Source organism: Acanthochromis polyacanthus, chromosome 18, assembly GCF_021347895.1.
Source record: "Acanthochromis polyacanthus isolate Apoly-LR-REF ecotype Palm Island chromosome 18, KAUST_Apoly_ChrSc, whole genome shotgun sequence".
Classification (NCBI taxonomy): Eukaryota; Metazoa; Chordata; class Actinopteri; family Pomacentridae; genus Acanthochromis; species Acanthochromis polyacanthus.
This window is the reverse complement of record NC_067130.1, coordinates 22,206,937-22,228,193: the sequence shown is the minus strand read 5'-3', so window position 1 is coordinate 22,228,193 and position 21,257 is coordinate 22,206,937. Positions and strand designations below refer to the sequence as shown.

General features: G+C 39.9%; 1 protein-coding gene across 2 annotated transcripts in view; it reads left to right on the top strand.

Moving 5' to 3' along the window:
* lrsam1 (leucine rich repeat and sterile alpha motif containing 1) overlaps positions 1-18,066 on the top strand; it is a 39,315-nt gene extending 21,249 nt beyond the window's left edge. For both annotated transcript variants that reach the window (XM_022206765.2, XM_022206766.2), the window contains exons 13-25: positions 543-682; positions 787-831; positions 2,081-2,151; positions 4,016-4,115; positions 5,294-5,381; positions 5,476-5,550; positions 5,982-6,062; positions 9,008-9,103; positions 9,337-9,435; positions 9,519-9,650; positions 10,884-10,950; positions 13,238-13,455; positions 15,180-18,066. In XM_022206765.2, the coding sequence (XP_022062457.2) occupies positions 543-682; positions 787-831; positions 2,081-2,151; positions 4,016-4,115; positions 5,294-5,381; positions 5,476-5,550; positions 5,982-6,062; positions 9,008-9,103; positions 9,337-9,435; positions 9,519-9,650; positions 10,884-10,950; positions 13,238-13,455; positions 15,180-15,302 (1,335 nt within the window). In that variant the 3' untranslated portion in view covers positions 15,303-18,066. The remainder of the gene's footprint in view (positions 1-542; positions 683-786; positions 832-2,080; positions 2,152-4,015; positions 4,116-5,293; positions 5,382-5,475; positions 5,551-5,981; positions 6,063-9,007; positions 9,104-9,336; positions 9,436-9,518; positions 9,651-10,883; positions 10,951-13,237; positions 13,456-15,179) is intronic.
* Positions 18,067-21,257: the final 3,191 nt, after the last annotated feature.

Below are 21,257 nucleotides of genomic sequence, written 5' to 3'. Positions count from 1 at the left end.
ATTAGAAGATGGCAACCTGTGGCACAAAGGAATGCAAATGGTCAGCAGCAATACTCAGACTGTCAAACTATGATTGTGCTTACTAAGAATCACAATCAGAAATACTTCATTGACCCCTAAGGAGAAATTGCTTAAGAAGTTAATGACCCAAATTGTCCAAGAAATCATTCTGCACATTACACCACCATCAAAAGCCTGGATTCTTGGCAAGGCGGGTGAGAATCATTTGGCAGCAACCTGTAGGGAATACTATTCTTCCAAAACTCAGTCATGTTTTCATTTTGGTAATTCAGGAATTACCACAAACAGTCACTATGCACAAACTATTTTTTTTTTTGTTCTGATCTAATTCATTTTTAATAGTGTTTATAAAATATACGAAAGCTCAAATAAATCATAGGATTAAGGAATCACATCAAACTACAAGGTGCTGACTTTACATCTTTATGTAAGTGAGTGAAGATCTTACCTTTTTAGGAGTTTTGTTTATCTGTTTGTTTTGGCTTCACACACATTACTGTGTAAATGTGCCTGATGTTTAGGAGCAGGAGCGTATGGAGCTGGGCGTGAGTCAGCAGCAAAGGGCTCAGGAGGCCGAGAGGCTACTGGTGCTGGAGAAAGTCCGACAAGCTGAAAACAACATCACCAGTCGCATCAGCAGCATGTTGATGGACAACAGCAGGTAGGACCTGAAGACGGAGGCTAAACTGTGTTGTTCACTGTAAATATACAGTCTCCACAGATAAATCTCTGTTAACTGTAGTGTGTTTATTTGGATCTCTACAGGCAGAAAAAGAGTGCAGAGTTTCTCCAATCCATGGAGGAAGATCGGTGAGTGAATAAATGACATATCCATATCCTCCAGATCTGTTAACGTAAGAGATACGAGTCACTCCAACTCATGACAGCACTCAACCAATTGTTATCCACTTACCAGACTCAGACTATTTATAGAACACTTTCCAAGTGAAATACACAATGTGCTTTCAGGGGAGGGAAAATATAATCCAAAGAACACAACGTAACAGGTCTGAAAAACATCACCGTAAAGAAGAATAACACACCAGAGTATTGATAGCAAATTCAGTTTGAAGGACAGTCTATCTTCGCGCTCTGCTCACAGGTTAGAAGTACTGTTAGAAAATAATTTTGCTCTCTGCATTCCTCCCATACATACTAGCTGTTTAGTCATAATCAGTGATCATATCAGAAATGATATTCAGAGTTTTTACTGTTTTTATTATTCTACTTGTATTTATTTTTTTGGTATTTTGACATATTTTTTTTCTTCTTGTTTTAACTTTATGCTACTTTCACCCTAATTTTGCCATGCATGCTCTGCTCGGTGTCCTGCTTTTCTGTCCAAGCATTGTAAACTCTCATTTTAAAAATTCACTAAAAAAAACTATTATTTTGATTAAAGTCATTTCAACAAATCCTGCCATAGCACCACTTTATTGTAAGAGGTGGAGACAAAATCTACAGTCTTAATACTGTGAGCAAAATGCAAAGTTTAGTTACTGCAGCAAAGATTGTAAAGCTAAAATCTAGACGAGCTTAACAATCTGGACAAGAGTGTATTAAGTTAATGTCTGTTCGATGGAATGCCATGACATTTGGTGCAATCAGTTGTTTACTTTAGGATGAATTGGCTTTGATTCCATCTAGCACCAACACCAAGTAAAAACAAAGCCCTGTCAAAGTTTTAGAATCTCTCTGGTAAAAATTTAATTTTTCCATGTACTTTGGTTTGTGGTTAAATACCTGCAAAACTGCAGTGACCATCAGCCTCAGCTGTGCTCTGTGTTTCGTTCTAATTAACCTTTTGACAGATGATGGACATTTCTGACTTTTGATGTAAACACGATTTAAATCCTACACTTTCTGATACATAGAATATTATTTGTTGTATTCAAACCACTAATTCATTAAGTAGATTAAAATAATTATAATGAGAATAACTGAATTTGTGTTGCAGTTTATTAGATGTTTGTACCTATGATGTTTTTCCGTTTTACCATGACGTTCAGCTCTCTAGCACAATGAGAACTTTCAAAATGTTGTCATTGTTCTCCATCAGGATCCGTATGGAGCATCTGACAGCCATCACACAAGAAGAGGCCAATTCACTGAGAAAGAGGGAAGTGGCAGGTATGGAAGTAATTATTATTAGGAATTTGTTGTTACAGATATGCTTGATGTGCAGTATTGTTGTTTTTTGACTCATGTTCTACTTGTTTGTTTTTTTTTTCAACACTGTATTAGAAATACACTGATCTTGGGGGATTTTCATGATGTTGATGATTTTGATGCTGATGATTTTCACAGTTGTACAGAATACAGAAATGTATTCATGACATTTACGTATTAAAGGTCCTCAGAGGATTTCCATGTTGATATGACATTACTGTCCCTCATGCAAAATATTAATACAGAAACACCAAAGGCTTCTTTGATGTAATTTTAAAACAGTGTCTTGTTTAAAACATCTTTAGCAAAAATCATGGTTATGTACTGTAAAACAACAAACAACAGAGAAAACAAAGCAATTGACCAAACTTTCGCTTTGCTCCATTTTAGAATGACATATTGTACATTACACCTCACGCTATTTATTTCTGTTCTTGGTTTGCGCTAAGGTTCTTTTTATTAAAAAAAAGTATATATTGCATTTATATTGTTAAGCTTCATCTCTCATGACAGCCAGTCCTGTACAGCTGGCAGTCACAATTAGCCCTGCAGCACTGTTCCTAAATATTCTGAATATTTGACTCAAGTGCCTTACATAAGAAGGGTTCAGGTAGTGTCTCCTAACAGACCTGCATCCATCATGCTTTGCATTGTTTTAATTTGATAAGAGGGACAGTGTCTCTTTCCTCAGATACATAATACAGTCAAGTGCATGAATACTTGGACAGTGACAAAATTTTCTGCATTTCGGTTCTGTAAACCACCACACTGGATTTGAAATGAAACAATCAAGATGTGCTTTAAGTGCAGACTTGCAGCTTTAATTTGAGGTTTCCATCCAAATCAGGTGAATGATGGAGGAATTACAACACATTTTAGATGTGCCCTCCACCAAGAGCGATGCAGAACTACCTCCATTATGAAGCAGGTTTTCTGGGAGCTGCTCAGTCAATGTATGATGTCTGGTGGATGAAACCTTTAAAAAAAATTTGTGGTCCGCAGCGGTCGATTTGTAGTAGGATTGCAATCGTGGTCGTCAACAGGCAGCTGACGTAGTGTTCACTTGTAGTCATAGTTACTGTGACACCATGCTGCTATCTCACAATGATACAGAAATGTTTAACAAATCCGTGGATCCAGACTATTACCCGCTTCACTGCCAAAATCTAATGACTTGGTCCTTGTGTCATTTCTGACCTTCCCTGAAAATTTCTGTTTGTCCGTTTTTGAATAATGCTGCTAACAGACAGACAAACAAACACCAACCATGTTCCTTTGTGGAGTAATAATGTAATTAGATGAGTGAAGTAAATGATCCAATAGTCACTTCAGGCCCATTCGTAGTTTTCGCATAGATAGGCAACACTGGACAAGCACAAGTTGCTATGTGTGCTATAGTTAGGGCTATGCGTACATGGTCATTTGCACACATTTATTTATTTAGTTTTTTACTGTATTCTGAACGCTGAGGACCACTGAGAGCAAGCTCTCTTTTAGAAGGATGTAAAACATATATAACCATGTAATTTTTTTGGTGCATACATATATGATTAAGTAAAATGTGGAAAAGCTGGGGTCATAGATAATATAAATTTTTGGGATAAAAATTTAATTTTTGCAATTTCCTTTGCTCCAAATCTTTGGAGCAATGTTTAAAGTACCATAACTTGAGAAATAATACAGCTAAGGTCCTGAAACTTTGCAGGCTCATTGATTAGTACATACGATCTTCATAAGCCTGCTTGTCTTTCCATTGCCTTGAATCATTTTTGTTTTCCTCTGAACTGTTTCTCACTTTTCTCTTCCCTTCCCTCTCTGTTTTTAGCGGCCATGCAAAAGATGCTGTCGGACAGCTGTGCGATGAGCATGCTCCAAGAGGCCAGTGACTGTCGCAGAAAGAGCCTGGTCTCTGAGGCCTGCAGGAGGTTAAACATGCACTCTCACCAACGCACGCACAGATCAGACTTATGTGGAACATTACCGCTATATAAAAGATTGATGTAGCCTTTACATCTGAAAAGAGAAGCCAGCAAGGAAGTGATTTACATCTGCATTATTTTCTAACAACTGGCATGAGGCGACTCCTCTGATTTCAGAAAAAAAGCAGCTAGAAGCACAGGAATTCATTAGAAACCTTCATCAGGTACCTCAGTGAACATTTTCCTAATAAGTTTCTGGTCTCAATCAGTAGTTACAAAATTTTTTGAATAAAACATGGCGTTCATTTTGTCAATTGCGGTTTTAATAAGAGTATAGTTAAAGTAAGATGTTTTAGGGCAGGATACCTTAGGATTAGCCTAGCCGCGCTAGACCCAGCTCTTACGACACAGGGGTCTAGTTACCCTCAGCAGGGAGGGAGGCAGGCTTAAAGGTTGTCTTTCAAATCACTCTGCAGCAGTTGGGTAGGTATACAACCAATCAGCGCAACGAATAGACTGACGTAGTTCCTAGAGCGCCGGAAATCAGAGGATGTGGGAGTTCGGTGAAGCCTTATTTATACAGTCAATGGGTGAAGCTCAAGTATATTAAAGACATGTTAACAGAAAGATTATTCAGAGTGGGTGCTAATGGAGCTCAATGACTGTTGTCGTTTTTGTTGTCGACCCTGGCAGAGAATTGAATTCGTTGCCGTGGGTTGTCTAGCGCGGCTAGGCTAGTTGTTTCCGGTTGTTTCTGTCAGAATCGTCGCGCCTCTGTCGTCACTTAGTTATGCCCGCCTTCTGACTCTACACTTCATGGTGATTCGTCGGCCAGTTTTAGGAGCATACAGCCTCGAGGCTTACCGAGGGTAACTAGACCCTTGCGTCATCAGAGCTGGGTCTAGCGTGGCTAGGCTACCTTAGGATTGAAGCGTCACCACCCTGTCAGTGTCTCATATGGTCCTGGAGTTCTCAGTCAGATCCATCCCTCACTTGTTAGTTCTAGTTTCAAAAATATAATATAGTGATGGCCAATCCCAAACTGAAGGCTTGAAAACAGTAGTCAAATCAATAGGTGTTGTCAGGATTTCTACATCCATCTTTTATACAGTCTATGATGTGGACGTAACAGATCAAAGGTTTGAGAAACATATTGTAATTGCTTCTCCCTTGTCCTGTAACAGTATGGAGAATTTGGACAGGAAATTCGACAAGATGCTGTCCCTCCAAGTGTTGGACAAATCTAAAGCCATTGCCCATATCTTACAGGAGGTAGGTGGTCCTTTGATGTGGCTTAATTGTCCTAAGAGCTTGTTTTAGCAGCCAGACTCTGTGAACTGTTGTGTTGTCGGGTTTTCCTCTGCAGGAGGAGATGCAGAAAGCAGCATTCCAGGCCCTGCAGCTGCAGAAAGATGCTGTACATGGCTACATCCGCAACCAGGTATGTATGGACGGGTGATAGATACCTCAGTGCTGTGTTTACAGCTTCTTTCCACTGCTGCTAAGTGGCCAAAGACTCGGTTAATGAAGGTTTAAGCAAATCACTGTTTGGATTGGTAAAATGATCCTGGTAAAGATGAAAACACAGACTGCTGCCACAGAGCTTTATTGCCTTTTTCTTTCTCTTGTTTTTCCCGCAGCCTTCTCATAATCTAATTAATTTGTACTCACACTAACAAAAATGTTCTTGCTGATTTTCTTTACTATTTTCAAGGTAGAGCCACTGGGTGCCAACAGAACCCTGTGTACTATTGTAACAAGGCAGAAATTCATCTCACCTACTCATTACCAATGTTTTTCACCCTGACTTTGCGTTCAGCAGCATGTCCCCTCTCCCTGCTAGCTTCATGTCTGCTTCTCCACTGTCCCCAGATCAAGCTCATAGAGGGTGAATTAATGCAGCTGACTAAACTGGAGATTAAAAGACGCAATCTGGATGCTGAGAACCTGCAGGTGGGTGTCACCACCTTCTTTTTTTTGCCTTCCCACATTGACTTGTTTATTTTGTTCTTTTTCTTTTGGTTATTTCCATGTCATTGCTCCATTGTAACGATTTAACATTGTACACACTGCGTTCTGAGGAAATACTCAGAAGTAAAGTGGCATCAAATACATCAATTCAATAGAGAGATTGAGGTAAACATGGCAGCTACAAAATTGGCTGAATGTATTATTTTATCCTTTTGTAAAAACAAGTACAGCAAAAAATAAGAAAGAAGAGAATGAGTTGGAGCCATGCACTTGAGTGTTCACAAGATTTGTCATCTTAGAAAATGTTTCAGCCAGCACTGCATCTGCCACATGACTGCAAAACATGTGTCACCACCTAAACCCAAGACTGTCACATCTATCTGTGAAATGGTGTGAGATTGACTACAGAGACCCTGATGAAGTTGTTGATGTACTGAAGCAGAGAATATCTGGTCAGACTGTGAAGAACTGCCTGAGCGAAGCCGCTTGTGATCTTTTTGTCCACACCAAGGTCTTAATCTAGTGGTAGAACAGCAGTCTAAGTGGCCCCAGTAGGCATTGCTCACATTCACTGGATAGTAGCAAGATAGAGGAGAGTCTTTTTCACTGTTGAAGCTCATTTTCAGCTATACAGAGCAGATGGCAGACAATGAAACTGATGTCGTACAGGGGAATGCTATGCAGGTGTCAAGATTGTTCGAACAGTGGCCCATAGAGACAGAAGACTGATGGTGTGGCCAGGGATACTGTTTATCATGGACAAAGAGCATCTCTGCATTCTATTAATGGGAATATCAATGGCCCTCAATATCAAGATGAAACCTGCACACCTATGGTTACCTTGTCCATTTTCTGCCATCACTTGACTTTTCAACGAGTAACCCCATGTCTCCAGAGTACATATGCACTGTCCCTCCAGCAGCTGAAGTGTTCCAGTCCATCTACGATCTGCACATTCTTTAGACATATCATCAACCTTCTGTGTGATGCTCTGGATAGACAACATATTGTTGTCTCCCAAAATGTCACTGTTGGGAAATTTCTTCTCTAGTGGAGTCCTAAATGCTCCTCTTGTTCAAGTCCAATTCTTTATTTGCAGCAAGTGAATCAATATGCACAGGACAGAGCAAATGATTATGGACTGTAGGTTACACACAAGCTTCACAGGCAGCTGTTTGCATGAGCTGTTACAATCACCATCAAATGAACACCTAATATTAATATTTAGAACAAAGAAGAACTTGTGGTGTGATGGAGCTCAGTGGGAATGAGTTCCTGTAGTCGCACAAACAGTTGGTGATCCTTATCAGTTCGCATGACCTTGGAGTTCTCAGTAGTTTACCACAAGTTCAGTATAATACAGAGAATGTACATGAAATCATAATAAGAATACAGTACATTTTTATAAGTCACCAAATTTGCTAAGTCCTTTGGGAAAAGTGGGACAACATTACAACTACATTAACTCCATGTCACACATGGTTGACTTGTTAATAACAATGATTTGCTAATACATTTTATTTGTAAGTGCCTTTCTTGACACTCAAGGTTGATTTACAAGAAAAACAAATACAAAAGAACAGATAAAAACTATACATTCAAGAAAGAGGGAATTCTAAAGAATAAATAGTTTTCAACAGATGAGTTTTGAGTCTGGATTTAAAGAGAGGCAGAGAGTCAATATTACGAATGTCACTGTTTAGTTTTAGAAGGTTTGAGGTGAACCAGGATTTTATTTTAGACAGGCAGGTGGTGAGGAAGGAAGGTGGGAGTATGGAGTTGGGTTTGCTGGATAGGTAGAGCTGGGTGTCACCTGTCTAACAGTGAAAATTAATCTTGTGTTTACGGAAGATACTGCCAAGGGGAAGGAGGTAGGTGATGAAAAGAAGGAGGAGGGCTGCCAACAGAAGTTAATGATTTCTAGTCTGTGCATTTACCACTGTAACTTTCAACATATTACAAACTTGGCTGGTTAACACCCATTATGTTGCAGAGATGCCATGTGTTGAAAGAAATAATTATTGAAAACTATACATAGAATTTAATAAAGCATCACCATCCATCCATTCTCTATACACCGCTTTATCCTCACGAGGGTCGCGGGGGGTGCTGGAGCCTATCCCAGGTGACTTGGGCGAAGGCAGGGGACGCCCTGGACAGGTCGCCAGTCTGTCACAGGGCTACATATACAGACAAACAATCACACTCACATTCACACCTATGGACAATTTAGAGTAACCAATTAACCTCAGCATATTTTTGGACTGTGGGAGGAAGCAGGAGTACCCGGAGAAAACCCACGCATGCACAGGGAGAACATGCAAACTCTATGCAGAAAGATCCCAGGCACAGGCCGGGATTTGAACTGGGGATCCTCTTGCTGCAAGGCGAAAGTGCTAACCACTACTCCACTATAAAGCATCACATGTGTTTATATTTTTGGAGGTATAGCTGAAGTGGCTCTGCTCAGCTTTGTGAAGCCTGAAACCCACATGTGGCTGCTTTAATGCTGAATAATTGGATTGCTCAATTGTTGGAAGTTTATTATAAAAGCACCTTTAAAACAAATGGCATTCCATCAGCCTGAGCTTTACTTTGTGTTTGTAGGGTAAATAGCAAATGTTAGCATGAAAACACACTAAAGTAAAGTAGTACACTTAGATTTTACATGGTAGAAAAATGAACCAAAACTGGTAAACATGGCTGCAGACGATGTATTTCACATTCTTCTGTTTTTACTACTTGGATTTTGGTGATGGTACTGTGTGCATTTTGAGCTGCTTTTGGACAGGAAAATGAGTGAGAGGTGATAATTTTGATTTCTTACTACATGTGCACGATAGAAGTCCTGTTTTCTTTACGTTGTTATCAGTATTTAGACAGCATTTACTGATGAGTTTGTATTGTCACTTCACCTCTGTGTGCAGGAGGTTCTGGTAGACCAGCGCACAGCTCTCAGTGACTTACTGCAGCAGCTGCTGAAGCAGAGGGACCAGAGAGAGCAGGAACTCCGGCAGGTTCTGGTGAGGAAACACATCAGTGGTTACTTCTTTTTCTCTTTCTTTCACTGTGAAATAGTGCCTCATGCACTGTAAAATCAGAAAAACTGATAGTACTTATAAGATAGGGAAAAAGCACTGATGTCACTGTTTGGAGAATGACTCCTTTATTTCATGTCATGAAGTTATGCTGTTCTGGAGGTTGAAATTGCTCACGTGTCAACTGAATATGTAAGAATCACTTCGTTTTTTTCCAGGCGGAGATGGAGCTGAAGTCTGAGTCTAACCAACAGAACTACTGGATGATACAATACCAGAGACTGTTGGATGCTAAGCCCCTGTCACTACGCATGCAGGTACAGTACAGAGCAGAGCAGGATCAACACGCACATCATCTGAAAGCTGAGTATGTTGTTCTAAAACTGTGATCTTACTACAGGAGGCTGGTGTGGAGAAGGATTTAGTCAACCTGCTGTGCAGACTGTCGGCGCAGCACTACCTGCCCATTCTGGCCCATAATCGAGTGACAACTGAAGCGCTTCGCCACATGAAGTCCTCTGACCTCAAGAAGGTCTCTTCACAAAAACATCACTATCACATCAGTTAGATGTTTTTGAAGTAATCTTTTTGGCACAGTTGAGAGGCAGACAGGAAAGTGGGGAGAAGAGTGGGGGGGTGCTCAAAAGGGCTGTGAGCGGGAATCGAACCCAGGCCAGCCGCTGTTCATGGGTTGCCCACTCAACCAGTCGAGGTATCTGGACCCCATCAGTTAGTTGTTTAACCATGCAACATTCATTTTTAACATCAGCTGTCCTTCCTGCCCATACCAGCCCACTGAGAAGTAATGTTAGCTTGAATTTCTGCACCAGCATCTGTCGAAGAGTAGACACACTCTCCACTGTCATCAACACAGATCATCAGTACTCATTCATATTGAAGTGTTCAAATGCAGGATTATGTCCACTATGAAACTAGCCTGATAGCCTGATAGCAAGACAGAATTTCATTATTTCTAAGACAGCCATTTTATGTTCCCACAAAAGCTGAAATTCCAGATTTCCAAACTTTAGGTCCATTCTTGAAATCACAATTAGCCACCGTTTTTAAAACAGCAAAGACATTTTTTAATAGCAATAGTGAATCAAATGTCTACATTTCTCAGCTATGTGGGGATTTAGAGCATCTTTCAGCTCAATGTTTTGATTTTCTGACTTGTGCCTTTACTCTTCTTGCTCACTTTCACAGCTGTCAGCATTGTCTCTGGCTGCAGCTGGGAGATGTGTTTTTATGATAACGTTTTAAAAACTCAATGTATATGACTTGTCCATCACCAACCAGCAAATAGACACAGTTAGAGACTAGCTGCTGTACAGAGAAGAGCATTTAGCAGGAAAACAACCGGATATTTCCCTCATGAGACATTGAGGACCAGAGCAGTTTTTTTGAAGTAATTTTTTCTGGCCTGTTTAGCATTTATTATATAGGATAGTGGAGAGAGACACAGCAAACATGGGGAGAACATGCAACAAATGGCCGTGGGTCAGACTCGAACCCATGCCCACTGCGTCAGGGACTATATCCCCTCTTCATGGGTCACCTAAGGACCAAAGCAGAGTTTAAACCGGGAATATTGTTGCTCCAATACGTAAATAGGCAACTATCTGCTACAATATGTAGCATATCTCCATCAAAGCTGAGAAAATGTCAGTGTTGTGGATATAGCTTGCTATACCAAAAATAATTAATGCGGGTTTACCTGTTATTGAATCTGAATCACGATTTTTATTCATTTCTCTGTTTTCAGCTTGGCATTAGTGAGATAGGAATCCAGAAAGCTCTCCTGAACTGGGCCCGGGAACGCCAACCTGAAGGTAAATCACACACAAACTATATTACTGTGTACTGGACAGATATATTGTACATAGAGCTACTACTTGTTGGGCCATCTGTATTCTGGTGTATAAAGTTTCAAAGCATAGAAATCCCCTCTTTCCATGCATCTCAGCAAACGTAATAGCATGCCGCATGCCAAACACAAACTGCACCAGACTGAGGACCAGTTTGGAAGCCTGGAGTTTGATTTGGCAGTCTGCTAGTCAAATTGAAATGTGTTTGTCTGGAACCATTCCTACAGGCTAGTGATGTTTACAGTCAGCTGAACAACTGATAGTGAAAGACAATTCAAAGATGCAGTGAGACAATTTGATACTAAGCCCTTTTAATGCTGGATATGGGTGTCAAGTTTGGTAATTGATCTTATGTAGTGTTCGTAGTGGATAATAATCAATGCTGCATCTTGGACCTCACCACAAAACGGCAAGCCGGTCAGAATGTTTTTCACTAGATAACTAAATCCAACTCTTGGCTGCTGTCTGGTAAATATGATCTCTACATGCTGGCATCTGCCTTCTACGGTTTATCAAAGATGGTTGGATTGATCTGGAAGCACATCTGCATTCATTGAAAAGACAGTGCTCTGTCATTCTGCTGTGCTCTATTAATACAATCTAAGTTATCACATCACATAGCTAATTTTAGTTGATATCGAGGCAAGTAAAGGACAATCAGCTACTTTTTAAAATATATTATGCAGAAAAGTGTTCACGCAGACCAAATAAAAGCAATAAGCCAAAACAAATGTTGGCATCCCACATTTTTACAATGAAGCCACGTGCCACTACGCTTTGCTTCATGGACAAACTTGGCAATTGCATGTTTTAGTATGAGACTGCACTGAGGATGGGGATGGTATGTCACTGGCTGCTCCGCTTTAGGTGGATCAGTGAGCCCCAGAACTTCACTGTTGGGGAGATCCAGGTCAAAATACCTCTTAACAGGGACTCTGTGTAAGGATCTGTCGCAATAACGTCAAGCAGCTAGTATTAGTGGCTTGGCAGGGCCCTGGTGAAAAGGCATGGTTTTTCGCTGTTTAAATTTCTCTCTTCCCCTTTGTCATCCTGCGATGTGGGCCAGTCGATAGCCAAACTGGCTGCAAGTTGGCCTCACAGAGCACAAGAAAGGACTGAGCCTTGCTGCCATAAAACTGCCAGGCTACAGCACTTGCGTTGGAGAAAAAAAAAAGACATCCTAATCATCCCCATTGTTAACATTGTCGAAGAGATCCAGGTTAATATTATTCTGTCCTGAGTTCGAGGAGCTTAATGCATAGAGGCAGAAAATGCTGTGCCTTGATTGTTGACAGTGTGCCTCCAGCATCCACAGACTGAGCCAGGCTCAACCTGGGCTTTGCTGTAGTGCCAGAGAGACAGAGGTTGTCTTTAGAATGGGCCAACACTGGCAAACAATGCTTCCAAATTCGAACTGGTATCATGCATCAGTGCTTGCAGGAATCTGAATTTTCCAGCGATGTCTTGGCGTGCTTCACCCTTATGCAAGTAAAGCAAAACGGATGGGGTTCTTTCCCAGCCCACAAGCGACTGGGCAAGGTCAGGACATGGCATCCTTAAGCTTTCAGCCAGCAGCACTTAATAGCAGACTGACTTTGTGCCCATTTAAAATGTAAATAAAGCCTGTTTATATTTTAAGAAATTATTAAATGTTCTTTTTTTATTGTGGGTTGTTTGGCTTAGTAAGTTTTTGTCTCGAACTGGCCAACACACGGAGACATACCTAATGTTTTCCATTTCTTTTTATGTTTGTAATAAATACAGTTACCCTCAAAACAGAACATACAAAAAAGCAAATTGTAAGCAAAAAAATATGTCTTCCTTGTGAATGAAAGGTTCCCTCCAAAGCTGGAATCCAAGAAGGAAGAGTGAAGACAGAAAATTTGTCAGCTCTAAGAATGGCTTACATAAAAATTTATTTGATGTGTTAAGTGTGGAAGATTATCTTTGGTTATCTTTGGAGTAATGAAACTCATGCAAGTCAATGATTTTTTAAAAATTGTGTTCCTGACTAACTTCTCAGTATTTCTGTTCGTGAAAGAATCTGTACCACTGATATGTGCAATGCTGTTATTTCTTTAGCTAGCACTTATGTGTATGTTGGTTTATGTTTATTTTTGTACTACATTTCCTATATGTTTGTACTATCTTTTGCTGCTGTAGCATTGCAAATTTCCCCACTGCACCATTAATAAAGGCTTATCTTGTGTTGTCTTGTTTTGTCTAACCTCTTGCTGTCCTCTTCCTGCAGGAGCTTGTAAGGCTGTCGAAATGGAGGAGGAAGCAGAAGTCACAGTTCCTTCAGCTCCTTCAGCTCCTTCCCCATCCATATCTCCTCCTCTTCCCACCACCTCGAGCGTCCAGATGCCCAGCCCGCCGCTCACTCCAGGGACTCCCGTCACCCCCTCTGCACCCACTCCTGTCGAGGGACCAGGGAGCTCTGAATGTGTGGTCTGCATGGAGACTGGGGTAAGAACAGCAGCAAAACCAGGAAGTAGTCACTGTAGTTCTACTATTAATAAATATTAGATGTAAAAAAACCAAAGCTCAGATCAGGTATAATATTTCCATTACTCAGAATTTCTAGTGTATAATATGTATTATGTAAATGCAGTACCTTGTCCCAAAGTTCTGTCGTGGGTCCTGCTTTCTTTCTTTGCCAAATGATTAGATGACCTCCTTTAATCAACACAAACAGATCAACAGAAGCCTACAGAAAGCAGGAAATTTATACACGTTTAGCATTAATATGATTACTATTTCACAAAACACATTTAGCTACGGGCATCTTGACTTTGATAGTAACTGTGTCTGAGTACTTTTTTAAACTTTCTGAACATGTCATTATCTCTCTATGGGAATAGCACAACCACGGCTAGAAGCAGAGAGAACTCGGACATGTCTTTTATATAGTATAATTAGGTTATAATCCCATAAATCATAAAATGTCTCTATTTTGAGAAGTGCCCACAGGTGTGTCTGCACTTCAACTGAAAAGTCCTGGAATTTTTTGTCATGTGACTGTTAAATTTTATCTCTTAAAACAGAATCTTGAGTAGATGGTTTATTTTTGTAACAGCTCTGAATGATGCATATAGAATGATTTGAACCAAATATCATAAAACTTAAATTTGGTTTATTTTTCCTACACATTGGTGTGTCACAGATGAGTTCATGGACTGTTGGAAAGTTGAAAACCTAATGTTCTTCCTTGCTCCAATGTAGGACACAAATAAAAATAAAATTAACTATTAACTAATAAATTAATTAAACTAAGAAAAAGTGTGTGTGTGTGTGTGTGTGTGTGTGTGTGTGTGTGTGTGTGTGTGTGTGTGTGTGTGTGTGTGTGTGTGTGTGTGTGTGTGTGTGTGTGTGTGTGTGTGTGTGCCCATGTTTTTGCTATATTGTGGGGATCAAATGTCCCCACAACTGTAGGAAAACCGAAAACTATGTCACTTGTGGGGACCTCATTTTGGGCCCCACAAGTTTAAACAGTGTTTTCTTGCCCATGTTGTTGTTACTGAAAAAAGTAAAAGTGCAAAAACGTTTCTTTAGGGTTAGCCATTGTTTTGGTTAGGGTTTGGTTAGGGTTAGGGGTTAGATATGAATGGGAGTCATTGGTATGTCCCCACAATGATAGCAAGACACACACGTGTGTGTGTGTGTGTGTGTGTGTGTGTTTATATGTATATATGGATGAATTAAGATTAAGATAGACTTTATTTATCTCACAAAGGAGAAATTTACCATTACAGGGCTCTTAGAAACAAAAAAACAGAGGAGTGCAAAAGTCACGAAAGTGCAAGAACAAGATAATAAATATTGCACATAAAGCTAAATATAGAAAAAGAAATAAATATTTTTTTGCAAATTTTTTTCTATATTTGGGGGTGTGTACATGTTTATATATATATATATATATATATATATATATATATATATATATATATTTTTTTTTTTAATTTATAAAAGTCAAATATAGAAAAACATTAGCAAAAAAATGTTTGTTTTTTGAGCAATAAATAAAGCAGAATATATATACAGTGGTTTTTACAGGGTTAATGTGATAACTGATTAGTTTTTAAAAATAGCATCACTTGAAAACTACTGGCATGTTTTGGAATTCAGAGAGTTAAACCATACATATATGCGTGATAAAGATGGCTGACTGTCTTGTCTCTCCCTCTCTGCAGTCTCAGGTCATCTTCCTGCCATGCGGTCATGTATGCTGTTGTCAGGTCTGTAGCGAGGCGCTGCAGAACTGCCCTCTGTGTCGCAGCAACATATCCCAACGCATACGCCTCTACCACAACTAGAGCCGACCGCATCACTGTGCTCCTCCTTCACCGACCACCACTTTCTCTATTTATGCATGATCATAAAGCTGCTGTGAGGAAACTTTGTCATGTATAAAAAAAGCTTATAGCAGGTTTTTAAAGCGCTGAGCCACTTTTCTGTATTAACCAAATAGTACTTTGTGATGTAAATGCAGCAACAACTTTGAGTAATAATCTTTTTAATTAGGTTGTATTTCTAGTTGTCTGTGATGTATGAGCCTGGTTTATTTTTGCGTTCTTTTTTAATGTTTTATTTGTATTATATATTAAGAGCTGAGTGGATTACACCACTCACTGGTTGAAGACCGACTGTTCTTTGCCTTAGCATACCTTCTCAATTGATGTGTGCCTTTTTCTGGAAATCTCTTTTTTTTAAACAATTGAGTTTGTCTCTGTTGTCATTCAAAAATAGCATAACTCCAACATTTCTATAAGTTGACAAAAATATAATCTATTGATTGTTGCTGTTTGCTGCCATTGCTGGTTGCTATCACTAATGCAATCTAATGCTGTTGCACTTCAATCCATTTCTCAAGTCATTGTGACCTCACTGTCAGTGACCTCTTTCACTTCCCTTCCTGGGCTGTCTGGGTCTGATGCAATCACTTATCTTGTCTTTATATGAGTAAATTATATACTAATGCATATCGAGACCATTTAATAGGACACCAAATTCTGATCAGAGTAGAAACCAGCTGCTGGTCCCCTATTTTAATCCTCACTTTCTCACACTCTGGTAATCTGAAACAAATATTTTCATTTGCACCATCAAAGCACAATGTCACTTGATGTAATGAACATCATAAAGTTGAGCTCCACCAATTGTTACCATTTCGTTTCAGTTCTACTCAGACTCTTCTTGCGTGTAGCTTTTTTTAAGATGTGCTTACCCGATGGACAAGATTCAATTATTCTTAACATCGTGTCATTTTATTTTTTATCTACAGTTAAGCAGAATATGAAGAGTTCATTTGCAAAAACAGATAACTCCGTTTTGATAAATTTTCAGAAAACTTTTTTGTTTATTGTTTACTTGAGATATCAATCAGACTGAAGTTGAGTGGATTTGACTCAGTAGAAAAATACATGACAAAATAGAGAAAAATAAATTATTAGTGTTATTATTATCTCAAATAAACAATAAAAAAAATGAGTTTTCTGAAAATTTATAAAACAGAGTTATCTGTTTTAGCAAATGAACTCTTCATATACTGATACTTCTGTCTTTACCAGTAGTCTGGTGTTATACTATCAAAACTGATGCAAAGCTTTGTAATATGTTATGAAACCCTGAATGGAAAGAGGCAACATTGTAGTTTCCAGTTTAACCTGATGGAGACAGTATTGTTTCACATTTCTAACTGACTGTCACAGGAACATGGTGGAGCTGCAGCTGGGTGCAGGTTTAGCTCAGAGAAGCATTTTATTTCATATTAAAGAGTTTTGATGACAAAAGCTCTGCAGATAAAATGTACGTGAGAAATGAGTGTTCATGCCAATCGTGAACAAAGTCATTTTAAAGCTAAATCGGAGCATGATGGAGGGATTCAGAACGCATATCAGACAATCGCAACAACTAACATATGTTCAGTAAGTGTCTCAAGGCAAATTTGGACTCATGGAAGCTTCTAGTTCCCTCACCTGCCTCACTCCTGCTCCTGCCGTGTGTCCAGACAAGTAGCTTATCAGGTAAACTTTGGCATTTGGCTGGATTAAAAGAAACAGAGGAGCAACAACTTTCAAATGCTGCAAAAGACCTCAGTTTGGATCAGAACCCCCTCGGCTGAAAACCTCCCACTAAACCACTAGAGATGCTTTGGTTGTTCATCCACACCTGACCACCAAACAGTGGAGCAGGGTGTGCTTTGTGCAACATCCGGGCTGCAGTAACCTCCATCATGCAACTGTGATTTGATGTCAGTGTATGAGAACTTCTAGAAGATAAGACAGATACAGGAAGTAACTCATCAATGCGACCTGGAAAATGCTTTTAAAAGGTTCTAACAGCTGTAAATAACTGGGAAGCTTCATAAATGATGAGCATATTTTTGGTATTTGTTGATGTTCATACTACGCACTGTGCATTTGATTGTTTGAGATGTTCTTTTGTGGCATTATGGGAAACGTTGCTGTTTTTGGAGCTTGACTCATAGGAGGAAGTAAAGGTTCCAATATCTGCTGCTGCCATTTTGACAATTTGCTCTTCTTCCTGTGAAAATGCATTACTAAATTGGTGAAGTATCCCTTTGAAACTATTTTTTTAAGCAGAGAGCCTCTTTCAGCTCTGATAATAAAGCAGGACCCACATTATTCTCTTGTCATTACAGGCAACATTGTGCTTTAGTGGTGCACAAATTCCTAAATCTGTGGACTAAATCACAACTAATCAAATGACCGCAAACTGTTTGCTAAATGGTCGCACTGGAGATCCCTGGATGGTCGTCCAACCTTTGGCACCTCCTTAGTCTCTTGTCCATTTGTCTCTGACATATCATTGGATCCCACTCTCTTTTTTTAGTTGCTGTTTACTGTACATTATATATGTACGACCTAAGAACGCATCACCTGTCTGTAGCATTACTAATGCTGTTATAGTATACCAAGTGCTCTTAACTTCTCAGCATGTTTCAGGAAATATTACTAACTGTAAATGATCCAGTTTGATGTTGTGTGTAAGAGATTCCACTTCATTGTAAAGCTGACACTTCATGTCATCAGATAAAATGAGATAAAATACACGTCATCTTTCTGTGTCTGCGGTTTTTGTCATGGGAGAGATGCACTGCCTCTACTGGACCTGCAACATCTGCAAACACTGAAGTATCCTTTTTTGTTACATCTGAAAAAACAAATTTATATAGTCAGACACCTGTTGACCATTAAAAATAATGATGTAATATTCTTTTAAAGTTCTATCCTTTCTCATAAGTCAACAAAATGCAATCAGCAGAAGGTAAAAGCAGTGAGGATACAATTTAGCACTATGTATTTGTTTTTGAGGAAAGGGTCCCCAGTGACTGATGCATTGTTTTATGTATTATTTATTTGTCAAACCTGATGCATTGTTATTATGAGATCATGTTAACGTGGAGCCAGTTCTGTCTAATTTGTACAGTCACGTGAGATGATTCATATGAAAAAAACGGTCTACCAAACAGATTGAAAGTTAGAATGTTTTTTTTTTAACTTTTGATGATCATTTGTATGCCACTTTCAGAAAAGTTGCCAAGTGTTTGAAAAAAACAAATGTCATAAAAATAAATAAGGTCCTTAGCATGCAATATAGAAACATAAAATTCCGAAATCCTTCATCCCATAAAGTACATTTTAGATATTTATTTAGTTTGTGTGTGTGTGTGTGTGTGTGTGTGTGTGTGTGTGTGTGTGTGTGTGTGTGTGTGTGTGTGTGTGTGTGTGTGTGTGTGTGTGTGTGTGTGTGTGTGTGTGTGTGTGTGTGTGTGTGTGTGTGTGTGTGTGTGTCTGCTATACCGGTGGGACTTTGACCTGACTATTTGCTATAAAGGTGGGGACTTGTCTTACGGTGGGGACCTAAAATGAGGTCCCCACGGGTGGCAACACCGTTTTCTTGGCCATATTGTTGTTAATAAAAAATGTAAAAGTGCAAAAACGTTTGTTTAGGGTTAGGCATTGATTTGGTGATGGTTAAGGTTAGGGTAAGGGTAAGGGTTAGGAGTTAGATATGAATGGGAGTCAATGGTAAGTCCCCACCGGTATAGAAAAACAAACGTATGTGTGTGTGTGTGTTTGTGTGTTCCTCCTACAGCCCAAAAGCATGCTGAGGTCAACATTGTCTGTAGAATGCGAGTGTGATTGTTTGTCTCTGTGTGCAGCCTGTGGTAGGCTGGTGACCTGTCCAGGGTGTCCCCTGCCTTTGCCCTATATCAGCTTGAGGATTACAGTGGGTACAGAAAGTATTCAGACCCCTTGAAATTTTTCACTCTGTGTCATCGCAGCCATTTGCCAAAATCAAAATAGTTCATTTTATTTCTCATTAATGTACACTCAGCACCCCATCTTGACAGAAAAAAACAAATGAAGAAATTTTTGCAAATTTATTAAAAAAGAAAAACTGAAATATCACATGGTCATAAGTATTCAGACCCTGTGCTCAGTATTGAGTAGAAGCACCCTTTTCAGCTAGTACAGCCATGAGTCTTCTTGGGAATGATGCAACAAGTTTTTACACCTGGATTTGGGGATCCTCTGCCATTCTTCCTTGCAGATCCTCTCCAGTTCTGTCAGGTTGGACGGTGAACGTTGGTGGACAGTCATTTTGAGGTCTCTCCAGAGATGCTCAATTGGGTTTAGGTCAGGGCTCTGGCTGGGCCAGTCAAGAACGGTCACAGAGTTGTTCAGAAGCCACTCCTTTGTTATTTTAGCTGTGTGCTTAGGGTCATTGTCCTGGTGAAAGGTGAACCTTCGGCCCAGTCTGAGGTCCTGACCACTCTGGAAGAGGTTTTCCTCCAGGATATCTCTGTAATTTGCCGCATTCATCCTTCCTTCAATTGCAACCAGTCGTCCTGTCCCTGCAGCTGAAAAACACCCCCACAACATGATGCTCCCACCACCATGTTTCACTGTAGGGATTGTATTGGGCAGGTGATGAGCAGTGCCTGGTTTTCTCCACACATACCGCTTAGAATTAACACCAAAAAGTTCAATCTTGGTCTCATCAGACCAAAGAATCTTATTTCTCATAGCCTGGGAGTCCTTCATGTGTTTTTTGGCAAACTCTATGCGGGCTTTCATGCGTCTTGCACTGAGGAGAGGCTTCCGTCGGGCCACTCTGCCATAAAGCCCCGACTATGGAGGGCTGCAGTGATAGTTGACTTTGTGGAACTTTCTCCTATCTCCCGACTGCATCTCTGGAGCTCAGCCACAGTGATCTTTGGGTTCTTCTTTACCTCTCTCACCAAGGCTCTTCTCCCACCATTGCTCAGTTTGGCTGGACGGCCAGGTCTAGGAAGAGTTGTGGTCGTCCCAAACTTCTTCCATTTGAGGATTATGGAGGCCACTGTGCTCTTAGGAACCTTGAGTGCTGCAGAAATTCTTTTGTAACCTTGGCCAGATCTGTGCCTTGCCACAATTCTGTCTCTGAGCTCCTTGGGCAGTTCCTTCCACCTCATGATTCTCATTTGCTCTGACATGCACTGTGAGCTGTAAGGTCTTATATAGACAGGTGTGTGCCTTTCCTAATCAAGTTCAATCAGTTTAATTAAACACAGCTGGACTCCAATAAAGAAGCAGAACCATCTCGAGGAGGATCAGAAGAAATGGACAGCATGTGAGTTAAATATGAATGTCGCTGCAAAGGGTCTGAATACTTCTGACCATGTGATATTTCAGTTTTTCTTCTTTAATAAATTTGCAAAAATTTCTACATTTCTGTTTTTTTCTGTCAAGATGAGGTGCTGAGTGTACATTAATGAGAAATAAAATGAACTTTTTTGATTTTGGCAAATGACTGCAATGACACAGAGAGTGAAATATTTCAAGGGGTCTGAATACTTTCCTTACCCACTGTAAGTGGTATGTAGACAATGGATGGATGGATTATTGTATTTTATTTGTAATAGTGGAGAGGCTTGACTCCTTTAAAACAGAGAGACTTCCAGCAGAACCAGGCTCAGGCAGGGCATCCATTTGCCTCCACAGGTTTGGCTGAGGGTGCAGGCCAGAGATAACAGACAACCAGCAAGATAACACAAACAGCAGACCGATGACAGGACAGATCACGGATCAGACCCTTATAGCAATAATGAAATACTGACAGTCTGTTTAGAATATTTTATTTGTAAAGCAACTTTCATGCAGCACATGCATCTCAAAGTGCTTTGACATAAAAGGCGGGGAATACAGATTTCCGAGAGGATTTCGGATGTCCGAGCTGGTGTTTGTGTCCGTGAACGCAGT